This window comes from Lissotriton helveticus, chromosome 7 (assembly GCF_964261635.1).
Source record: "Lissotriton helveticus chromosome 7, aLisHel1.1, whole genome shotgun sequence".
Taxonomy (NCBI): domain Eukaryota; kingdom Metazoa; phylum Chordata; class Amphibia; order Caudata; family Salamandridae; genus Lissotriton; species Lissotriton helveticus.
Genome location: NC_136068.1, coordinates 933756125 through 933768274, shown reverse-complemented (window position 1 = coordinate 933768274; position 12150 = coordinate 933756125). Strand labels below are relative to the sequence as shown.

General features: G+C 43.4%; 1 protein-coding gene across 1 annotated transcript in view; it reads left to right on the top strand.

The window, feature by feature from the left end:
- Positions 1 to 12150, top strand: part of DIAPH1 (diaphanous related formin 1) — a 1046618-nt gene that overhangs the window by 431233 nt on the left and 603235 nt on the right. The window contains exon 8 of the mRNA XM_078653498.1: positions 1798 to 1937. Coding sequence (XP_078509624.1) covers positions 1798 to 1937 — 140 coding nt within the window. The remainder of the gene's footprint in view (positions 1 to 1797; positions 1938 to 12150) is intronic.

Genomic DNA, 12150 nt, shown 5'->3' with positions numbered 1-12150 from the left:
GTAGTCATGAATATATACAAGTACATAAAATACATGATAACAAGTGCGTACTTCTACAATGCCTCCCTAACTAGATGTACCTAAATGTTCCTAGCATTTGTGTAGGTGTTATGCCAAGAATCCCTCTAGGATTTTGTCAACCCCATTACCTGAGCATGAGAGAATATGGGACCCCGTCCTCGTCTTGAGTTGGACACCCCACGATGGATGTTAGACCACTGCGAGATGGAGTGTCGGCATGCAGGTACCTCAGCTTCTCTTGTCCGTGTGTCAGCTGGGAAGTCTCGGTCTCTTCTGTCCTTCTAAGTAAGATGTGATGTATATATACCCATAGGTCTCCCCAGGGGTCTTACCTTGCTGTGTTACCCTATCGGCCTAAAGGATGACATCGGTTCTGAACTTTATACAGAGATATTATACGGGAGATGTTTGTCCTGCTGTGCTTCCAAGAAGCCTCATAAACAATGTGTGAGATTCGAACTAGCGAAAAACCTGCGTTCTGAATACTGTGTCGTATCTCCCTATGAACCGTTATGTATGTAATGTAGGGAAGAATATATGTGAAAGGTTGCAATGTTACCTGTGCCTATCTAGGGTACCAATATGGAATATAACACTTTGTCCTGTGCACCGCTTTTCACGTAGATCCCACTACCTACAGACTTTTAAACCCTGTTAGTTGGTTTCGTGAAGACTCTGCTAAGCAGAGGAAAACCCTCTTCCTTGACATATGCATGCCCCCTTTGAGGAGGCCAAGTATTGTGCAAAAGGTTTTACTTATTAGCAGTAGCGAAGCAATTGAAAATTGGCTCTAGCTTATAATATATATATGTATATGTGTTTATATGTATGTGTATATATGTATTTATGTGTATGTGATATATATATATATATATATATATATATATATTTGTCCGACTTGACCACATTAGAGTTTTGTGTTTTTGTCGGTATTTGAGTATTTCTCAACAATGTATTGCTGTCTTAGCCATAAAATGTATTAGGATTAAGTACAATACATGGTTTTGTTTATAAGATATCAATCTTGCCGATACACGGCAGTATTTAGGTGTTGCAAACTTGTTAGCAATTCAATGTGAATCGTGTTGAAAGTATACACTCTAAGATGGCGCCCAGTACTGCATGTAAGAATCAGTCCTTTGTTTGTTTTCATCCACTTCGCAAACATTGATAATGGCGCTGCGCACTGTGTTTCAGATGTAAACATTGAGAAAGGGAGGGCTCTCCCGAAACGCGTCTGTTTTTCAAATGAACCGCCCTGCTAAAGAACACTGCTGTGCTCGAGAGTGCTTAATTTTCCTGTGACCCGGCTGGGTATTACCAGGACTTTGGAGCTGTGATATATATATATATATATATATATATATATATATATATATATATATATATATATATATATATATTTATATATTGTACACCCCCTTAAGGATTGAAATACATCACTACCCTCCTTTATAGAAATTACAGTAAAATTGAACTGAGTGAGTCATATGGACAGTTGCATTTTGTAGGCATTTATGAATATTTATTGGTTAAAATCTTGTGGACTTCGGATAATATACACATTATTTTAAAAAGGTGTTGTTGCTGAATAACTGTTGTGACTGGTAAGTATGGTTTCATACTTTGTTCAAGGTAATCATTTTTCTCTTTGTTCTATTCACTAGTAGCTGTGATGTGAATGGGTTATGTAGAGCACTTCTGAGTTAGAACGTTTGGCTTGTTTCAGGTGTAGTTGATACCAAAATTACCTCCCTATTTTCCTTTTCGTTTTAGTTTGGAATAAAGACAATGTTGGACACTGAAGATGGAATTCTGCTTTTGGCAAAAGCTGTTGATCCCTCTTTCCCTCCCATGATGATAGATGCCTTGAAGCTTCTGTCTGCCCTCTGCATCCTACCTCAGCCAGAGGATATGTATGTAGCTTTCAATCTTGTTCTTTCTTTACCAGTAATTCATTGTTTATTATCTAGTTGGTTTGAAAACAGTTTTCAGTATTTTACTTCCTTGCCTGTTGATACAGGACTGCTCCTATACCATCTGAAAACTTTGTAAGTGTTTGACAATGGCGTTACAGTTGAATATGTGACAAAGTTTTTGTTCAGAACCCTTTTGGCCACAAAAAAAGGAGACTCCAATGTTAATTGCATGGCTTTAGATACCCACTGATCTCTGAAATCTAATTAATAACTGTCTGCAGAAGCCTCACCATTCCGTTTTCCTTGCATATATAGTGCTTTAAAGCAATGCTTTTTATTTTCCATCCCCATTTTTAGGTCTCGTAGAGAGACCTATTTAGGTGAAACCAGAAAGTTAAACCAAGCGGTTTTCCACGAGTGCATGTGCTCTCGTGACCACGCTTAAGCCATCTGTTGCTTCCCCAGCACACCCGGCCTCACTTCTCCTCCCCCTAATTACACTTCTTTCACGGCCGCCAGGCTGCTGTCACTTAATCTCCCCAGTGCCCCACCCCCATCAGTGTCCTAACTACACTTCCAGTCCTCGCTGCCTCACCGCCTCCTCTCTATCCCTCTCTCTCCGTTCTTTTCCCATCTCTCTGTCCTCCCCTCTTCTCAATATTCTTGATCTACCATCCACTCAATGTCTTTATTTACACGCTATCGTCTTTTGTCCAGCTCCTCGCCCTTTCAACCTTCCATATTCCGGCTCTGCTCTTTCTCACCACTTACTACATACGTCCTCTCGTACCATTAGTATATTTTATCTTCCCACACAGGCTAGCACATGGTCTTCTTTGCATGCTTTCACTAAGAATTGTTGTGATGACAGATTTGTCAGAACAGTCTTGTTTTTTTTTAAACTTTTTTTTTAAATAAATGTGACTGTCCTCTCTTGTTGTGTACAGTATTCTTTACTTCTAATGACTGCCGATGTCATTTTATTCTTTCTTGTTATTGTAGCTGCCGTATACTAATATCAGAGAGCTATTTGGCGTTCAGTCGCTCTTAAGTGTGCGGGTCATTTGATCCTGTGCTGCCCCGCCCCCTGCTTCACGGCCGCTTCTCCCTCCCACAGGCAGCCATCTGTTTGTCGTCACCCCCCCCCCCAGTTTCCTCGTTCTTTCTTCTTTTCTGCTTGAGGCCTGGCCCCGCGTCATTTCCGTCATTCCTTGCGGTGTACTTTAAAGTATGCATCACACAGACATCGTTCAGACAAAATGATGCATTCTTAGGTTATACCGAGCCCTGTGCCAACAATTTCCGGCTTTTTGTGTACATTAGGGCATGCAGTGGACTATTAAAGTATACGTGGCACAGGGTAGCATGGCTTCACAGGTTTTACTCCACAGCCCTGAGACGGTGTGGCTTTACGGCGCATTTTAAAAAAAAGGCATAAAGACCAAACCGTGGTTATATTTTTGTTTAGTTTTTTTGTCATCTGTACCTCTTTTGCCATAAACTTCTTTGGGAATAACATATCTGTAAATGTATAAATACACTATTTGCAGTCTGGTATTATCTTCAAACCAGCAGCTTAATTGTAATTGAAAAATACACATCACCTTTATTCATTGCGTTCGTTTTTATTGTAGCTGCCGTATACTACTATCAGAGAGCACTCTTCCCCTCTCACCACTCTCTGCCCTCCCTCACTCTATCGCCCTCGCTCACTCTATCGCCCTCGCTCACTCTATCGCCCTCGCTCACTCTATCGCCCTCGCTCACTCTATCGCCCTCGCTCACTCTATCGCCCTCCCTCACTCTATCGCCCTCGCTCACTCTATCGCCCTCGCTCACTCTATCGCCCTCGCTCACTCTATCGCCCTCGCTCACTCTATCGCCCTCGCTCACTCTATCGCCCTCGCTCACTCTATCGCCCTCGCTCACTCTATCGCCCTCGCTCACTCTCCCTCTATCGCCCTCCCTCTATCGCCCTCCCTCTATCTATCTATCGCACTCACTCTATCTATCTATCGCACTCACTCTATCTTTCTATCGCACTCACTCTATCTTTCTATCGCACTCACTCTATCTATCTATCGCACTCACTCTATCTATCGCACTCACTCTATCTATCTATCGCACTCACTCTATCTATCTATCGCACTCACTCTATCGCACTCACTCTATCTATCGCACTCACTCTATCTATCTATCGCACTCACTCTATCTATCTATCGCACTCACTCTATCTATCTATCGCACTCACTCTATCTATCTATCGCACTCACTCTATCTATCTATCGCACTCACTCTATCTATCTATCGCACTCACTCTATCTATCGCACTCACCCTATCTATTGCATCACTCAGCACCACCACAGCATCACTCAGGGGCACTACAGCATCACTATGCGCTACAACTGCATCACTGAACGCAACTGCATCACTTGTCCCCAAAACAACATCACTCAGCGCCACCGCAGCATCAATCTGTGCAACCATTCAACAACAACTGGTTCAAATATTTTCTGTCAATGTTTCAAGCTTTATTACAAATGTCATAAAAAGATGTTAAATGTTTTCACTTCTGTTCTTGTTAAAACATTGTGATTTGTCAGATCAATATATGTAAGACAGGGGAAAACTAAACATGTACCTTTACTAATGCTATAGATGTAACATTTGCTAACTTTATAACTATTGGCATTTCTAATAACAAAATTAATACTTTTATATTTTGACAAACATAAGCAAAAATTAAAAAATATTTACATTTTACACACCAAAAGCTCAAACTTTTCTATTACGAGACCTATTGCATTGCAAATGCTCGTTATTGGTGGTCCTAAACAATGCAAAATATATAGGTATGTGCAATGTGTAGTGGTCCCCCTTCCACTTGAATGGGTTGTATTATATTGTAGCATTTTTATTGCATTTTTCGAGCTCTCGGAGTACATAAAAGGATCAAGTATGTTGCTACTTTGTACTTAAGTGAGGTTGGTCGAACATGTTAGTTGAGAAGTTAACTATGACTAGTTTTTGTCATGAGTGAGGCCCGGAAATGTGTTCTAGATTTGGTTTTTGACAGTCTTGCACATGAAGCAGTATGTGAATGTAGAGTGAGGGACAGATTTATGAGTTTCATATACAAACCTGGCATCTTTTATTCCTGTATTTCGGAGTCATGATTTGGGAAAAGGCTTGTATTTTCTATTGCCTTTCTGGATTGTAGGAGACTGACTGTTCTTTATTCACTTTGATAACGTTTTTCAGAGCTCACACATTTGTACAGAAGAGGAGGGTGGGGTGGCTTTTTTATTTTTTATTTTATTTTAAGGACGAATGATTAGGAATGGCTCTTTAGATCTGAGGTTTCTGCTTTGGCTGAATGGTTTGAATTTCAACTGCAAGAATGTGAGCCATTTCCTCTGGATCGCCTGATGAGCAATGCTTGGTCTTAGTATGTATATAAGTAAAGATTTTCTAAAGCAAGTGAATGCCGAGGCGTCTTGGCACTCCCATGACAGAACTGACCCAGAGAGGGAGACTTATTTAGTGCTGGAAGCCAAATGCCATGTTTTTAATGATTTTCTGAAAAGTACCCGATTTGGTTAGGATCTCAGAGAGAAGGGCATGGAATTCCAAAGCTTGTATGTTGAGTAAGAAAAACTGCAACCTCCTTAATTGGTTTTCTTAATGTTTGGAATGACCACTAGTCTGGCCGCACTTGATCTAGGGTTACGATGGGGAACATTCCATGAGAAGATCTCCTGAAAATAAAGGGGACTGGTTCTGTACAATGCTCTATGGACCATGAACAAGGCTTTACAGTTGACCCTCAGACAGGCAGACAGTGAAGGCCATAAATACTCTAGGAGATAGGGCTGAATTTTGAATTTTTTAGAAGCAGACAAGCTACCACATATTGATATGATTGAATTTTTGATTATAAGTGTTTCTAAATTCCTCAATATACTGCATTGCAATAGTCGATCTTGGCAAGAACCAAGGCCACCATGACCATTTTTGCTTATCTCACAGAATGAATGGGAAGACTTTTTTGAGTATCATTAATAGATGTAAACAAGAGGAGGTAATGTGGTTAATTTGCTCAGAAAAATAAAGCTGCCTATCGAATATGACCTCCAAGTTCCCCACCTTCCGAAGTGGAGATAGAAGAGGGCCAAGAATCATTCCAAAATCAAATGTAATTACCAATGATTATCACCTCTGGTTTCCCTGTATTTAAGTTGAGACAATTTTCCTGCCTCCAGATTAAAATATGTGCCAAGCAGTTTTTGATATTTTTGACAACAGTGTGACATAAGAAGAAATTGTACAACTATCTGCGTTTCATCGGCGCAGGAGACTGCAGTAAATCCATGTGATTGAATACGTTTTGTTTGGCTGTGACGTAGATGTATAAAAGTGTGGGGGATAACATTGATCCCTAAGGCAGCCCACAGAGAAGTAAAAACGGATTTGAGGTGAAACCTCCAAGTACAACAGTCTGTTCTCTATTGGACAGAAATGAACTGAGGACGGTGAGGTGAGGTCTGCGTCCCTCACCCAACCCTCTCTAGCTGATTGATAAGCACTGAATGTTAAATCATATCCAACGCGACAGAGAGGTCGAGCAAAATCAGCACAGCCCTCCCTCCCTTGTCCACCTGCATTCGAATCTCCTCAGTAGCAGCAACTAAGGCTAATTCGGTACAATGTTGAGGTCTAAAGCCATATTGTGAGTAATCTAGGAGATTATTAGCATTCAAAAATGCAATCAGATCGTCATTTATAGCCTTTCCTGTATTTTAGCTTGTATTAGATGACAGGAAATGAACCATTAGTTTTTAGTATCATCTGGATCAAGGGAAGGTATTTATAGAATAGGGTCCATCAATGTGTTTTTCCATGCAACTTGAAATTTTACTGAAAGACAACACATTTTTCAAAAGTTTATTAAGGTGTGCCGAGATTGTACTGGATACCATTTGCAAAACGTATAGGGAGCAGGGGTCCAGAGGAAAACCTGACTTGGTGGTTTCCAGCTGTCTTAGTACTGTATCTTTGATGAGAGGGGTAAAACTATCAAGACTATTCTGAACACTATCACAAATTTCAGACAGCCCGGAAAGTGAAGAGCAAGAGGGATCAGTAAGACGATTAGCGTCTTAATTAGCAGAACATTTCTCATTGACACTGTTTACCTTCTCTTGGAAAAATTCTGCCAGTTTATTACAGAAAGCTTGATCCGGGGTGAAAAGTTTAATCTGGTCAAAGTTTGAGAGAGTGATAACAGCTTTAAAGAGTTCTCTCGAAGAGTCTTTGTTAGAACTGGGGGTCTCTAGTTGGCTGAGGTAGGTACCTTAGTCAAAATAGGGTGCCTTGCTTCTAGTCAGGGAAAGGAGGGACACACTCTTAGATAACTGCTGCTCACCCCCTGGTAGCTTGGCTCGAGCAGCCAGGTTTATCTCCAAGGCATTGTGTAAAGCATTTGCAACCACACTCCCAGTAACACAGTGATAACACCTCAAATGGACACCACACTGTTTTTCATTAAAAAAAAATAGCGGTATATTTATCAAAAAGAATACAATAAGACCAAACGATAGAAATCCAACATATGCGTATTCGTAATATATCACTCTGCCGGATATTAGGCCAGCAATCCCTTATAGGTTCTTGCGATATTAATGAGCAGTTCACAATGACATCCTGCAGTCCTAATGCAATGCTATGCAGTTAGTAATGTAGTAATAACACAGTCACTAATGCAGTCCCTAACACAGAAATAATGCAGGTCGTATTGCAGGACTAATGCGATTTGTAATGCAAGAATACGCTGTTCACAATTTTTTATTTTTTTTTGGTGACGTTTTATTCAGCATATCGTATACATACAACATATGCATTTCAAGTCATCAATTAGCAGCTGAGCGACACATATTTAACTTCAACGTAACAAAGCCTAAGATCATCCCTTTCATGATTCAGATATCGGCATCATACATAATGTACAATAGATGGAAATAACCCAATCTGCCTAAAGTTTTCCATATTTCCCCTCTCCACAACAGTTCAGGATGACATCACAGTGAGCCTGCAGTACTAACTTTTCTTGACATCAACTACATTATCCACTAAGCGTAATCTGACTCCATTTCACTGCAAGACAACAAATACTCCCTCAGCGGTGCCCAGATGTCTCTTGGTTTAGACGAAAGTGGGAGCTCTTCGCCATATACCTCCAGCTGGTCCCTGCAGTATACCATATCTTTCAGCCATTTGTTTACTTTGGGGCATCTCCTGCTGTCCCATGTGAATAGTATGCGTCGTTTTGCCAGAAGTAGGGCCACCTGAATAAAACTCCCTATCCTGCCTGTAAGCTGAGGTGCGTGGGCCAGTAGACACAGCGCCGGTGCATTCTTTAGCGTAACCCCTATCATAACAGTAAGAAGTGCCAACACCTTTTCCCAGTACCCGAAGACCGATCCGCATTTCCATGCTAAGTGAAGAAAGTCAGCTTCCCTCTCATTACATCGTTTGCAGTTATCAGTTTCCCATACGCCTATCCTCCACAACCTGTAAGGAGTATGATATGTTTGGTGTAGGAATTTTAGGTGTATGATGCGGAGATTGCTATTAGAAGTTAATCTCCCCGTTATCGAGCATATTTTCAGCCAGTCCTCCTCTGTGATATCGAGGTCTATCTCATTGTTCCAGCGGGTGAAACTGGCAGCAGTGTTGTGCGGTCTGTCTTTCTGTATGGCCTTCTATAACTTTGTGACTAGCTTCTTTCTCGTTGGATCTGTGATAAACAATTGTAAAGCCGAAAGTGCCTCCGGTTCCTTTGGGAAGTTAGTGTAGTGTCCCCCTACCGCCCTTCGTAGTCTATAGCAAGTGAATTGAAACAGTAGCGTAAGGTTGCTTATATAAGATAGGTCCTCACCTGTGAGATATGTACCATCTGGGTATAGTTCACTCATGTGTGTAATGCCCGCCTCGCGCAGAGCATGAACGGAGCCTCTGTCTTGAGCTACCGACAGCGCGGCGTTCCCTCGATCGGCAATGCAGGTGCATATAAAGGAAGTTTGTTCCTGCGTTTACCAATTGCCTGCCAGGCTGCCACTGTTGCATCAAGCGTGTTAATCTCAGCTCTTGGAGTGTGTCTTTTGGTATGCGTAATAATACCTCGTAGGGGGGCAGGGTGGGCGTCTCCTTCCTCTACCTCCACGTGTGGTATGAAGTTGTGTGTCTTATACCAATAATACGCGTATTGGGCTTGGCAACACAGATAGTATAGATAAAAGTCCGGAGCATTAAATCCACCTTTCTCGTATGTCAGCGTAAGCGTGTGCCAGCTGATTCTTGCTTGCTTGGTTCCCCAGACAAGCCGTAGCAGCTGAGTCTGGATAGTCTGAAAGAAGTGCTTCGTCAGAGGGACCGGCACATTGGAAAATAAGTACAAAAATGTTGGCAACACCACCATTTTTATGATTGAAATCCGGTCGGCCAGAGACAGCGGCAGTTGCTGCCATCGATCCACCTGCGTTACCAGAGCTGCATACGCCGCTCCGTAGTTTTCAGAAACAACGACTCCGGGATCTCTATGAATCCAAACCCCCAAATATTTAACGGGGTCCGCAGACCATACCAGCGGGAATTCCACTGTGTGCTGGTCTCTTATTGTCATCAGTGGAATGATGGCTGATTTGTCCCAGTTTATGATGAGACATGAGAAAAGTCCAAACTTAATATATTCTCGTAGGATAGGGGATAGGAATTGTTGCGGCTCACGGACATATACAACCATATTGTCCGCGTACATGGAGATCCCTACCGGTCTTTTGTTGAAGTTGAGGGCCGCCGCTCTGTGTAGCTGCCTAATTTTACACGCTAAGGGTTCTAACGCAACGGAGAATAATAGTGGGGAGAGGGGGCAACCCTGGCGTGTACCTCTACCGACATCAAATGGTTCTGATGTGTCACCCCCCAATCTGACCCTCGCTGACGGATCAGTATACAGAATTTGGATCCATCCCAGAAACACTGGGGGGGAACCCCATCCGGCGTAAGACATACAGCATGTACTGCCATTCTATGGAATCAAATGCCTTGGCGGCATCCAACAAATTCGCCACAGCTGGCAAATTAGGATTAAGCACATGCAACATGGCAAAAATGGTGCGCAAGTTCAGAGATGTGGAACGGTCTGGGATAAACCCTGCCTGGTCAGGCAGCACCAGCAGTGGCAAGAATTTTTGCCAGTATCTTGGCGTCTAAGTTTATAAGCGAGAGCGGGCGGTATGATTCGCAGCGCTCCGGTGGTTTGTCCTTTTTTAGGAGAGTAATAATCAATGCTTGTCGCAGAGTCAGGGGCAGTCTGCCGGTCTCATCCGCTTCCGCGTACATCTCCAAAGAGGTGAGGGGCTAAAATGTCTGCATACGCCTTATAAAATTCTGCCGTAAGTCCATCGGGTCCCGGGGCTTTTCCGTTCGGGAGCGCCCGTATGGCATCCTTCACATCTTCCACGTCCAGCGGCAGGCTAAGGTATTTCCAATGAACATCGGATAGCCACGCGCAAGCGACGTCGTCCAAATAATCAGGTAGAGCCTGTTCGTCCACCTTGCCCTGTGATGTATATAGTGTGTTGTAGAATTGCCTGAATTGATCAACTATTGCAGTTGAGGAATAGTGCGTCTGTCCATCCGTATCAACAATGCGCTCCACAGGGAGTTGGCCTGCCCTACTCTGTAGTCTACCTGCCAAAGATCTGCCCAGTCTACCCCCCCCACCATATTTCCTGGCCACATACCTTTTTGATAGGTATTTCACCTCTGTCTCCGCTAGTTCATTATATTCCTCAATGCAAGCATGTATACTAGCCAATATATCTGTGGAGGGAGTACTCTCGTACGCAGTCTCCAGTTCGCCCAGTTTCGTTTCTATCGTGGTCATTGTACCTCATATGTCTTTCAAGATCCCTGCCGACGTGCTAAAACATGTGCCCCTGATCGTGACTTTGAAGGTTTCCCAAAGTGTCTCCTGGCTCTCTACCGACCCTGCATTTGTCTCGAAGTATTGAATGATACCAGTTTTTATGGCGTCCGCATATGTTGGGTCTAAGAGGGACTTCGCTCGGAAGCGCCATGTGAATGGTTTGTGCGGATTGTGCGGAATAGTCAGTGTGAGGAGTACCGGATTGTGGTCTGAAAGCGTTCCCGGGAGATTGCAGACATCTGTGACCCACGCGGTCGCGCCCTCGCTTAATAACCAATAATCTAATCTGGACCAACCATTGGGTCGCTGGCGTGATATGCGTGCCTGCTAGCACCCCCCCATGTCGTCGCCACCAGATGTCCGTTAGTTCAAACTCCAGCATACCATCTCTAATGCAGCTTGCCACCTTTACCATTCAGGCACCCTGCGGATCTGACTTGTCCATTTTGGGGTCAAGATCTGTATTGAGGTCTTCCCCCCCCCCCCCCCCCCCAAGAACTGCTTCGGAACAGACATTACCCTCCTCACATATCCTCTACTGCGTGGTGTATACTGTCGTATGTGTTACCAATCATGTACCCCTTTCTGTTCATTCATCGATGTCTGATGTAGGAGAAGAAGAGGAGCATCGGCGCCGGTTCCGCAGAGTCCATGCCGTTTTCCATTGTGCCAATTCGCAGACGTGCAGAGTAAAGCATTGCATAAGGAATTTCTTCTTTTTGTAGTAGTTTCTTGACGTTCTCGAATTCCTTGCGGGCCACTTGCACAGTAGCCGTGAAATCCGGGTAGAATGATAGTGCGTTGGCTTGGTACATTATCGAGCCTTTCTGCCTAGTTATGCACAGCACAGTGTCTCGATCTCTAAAATTTAGCAGGCGTGCTATTATAGGCCTCGGTGGGGGGCGCGCTGCCAAGGACCTGTGCGCTCGTTCAATCGCGAATAGAGGTGACAGTTCATCCTTACCACACACTTCTTGCAGCATCGATTACATATAATCTTCCAGGCGTCCCACATTTGTAGTTTCCGGTAGGCCTAGGACGCGAATATTGTTGCGGCGAGACCGCGCTTCGATGTCCTCATTCTTGGCCTGGATGACCGCCAATAATTTAGTGATGTCCGACATCTTCTCTGTCACCTGGCGCAATCCATCCTCCGTGTCATTGATGCGTTGTTCAGCCTCCCCGATGCGTGCTGCATGCTTATCTAATTTGGCGGAGAA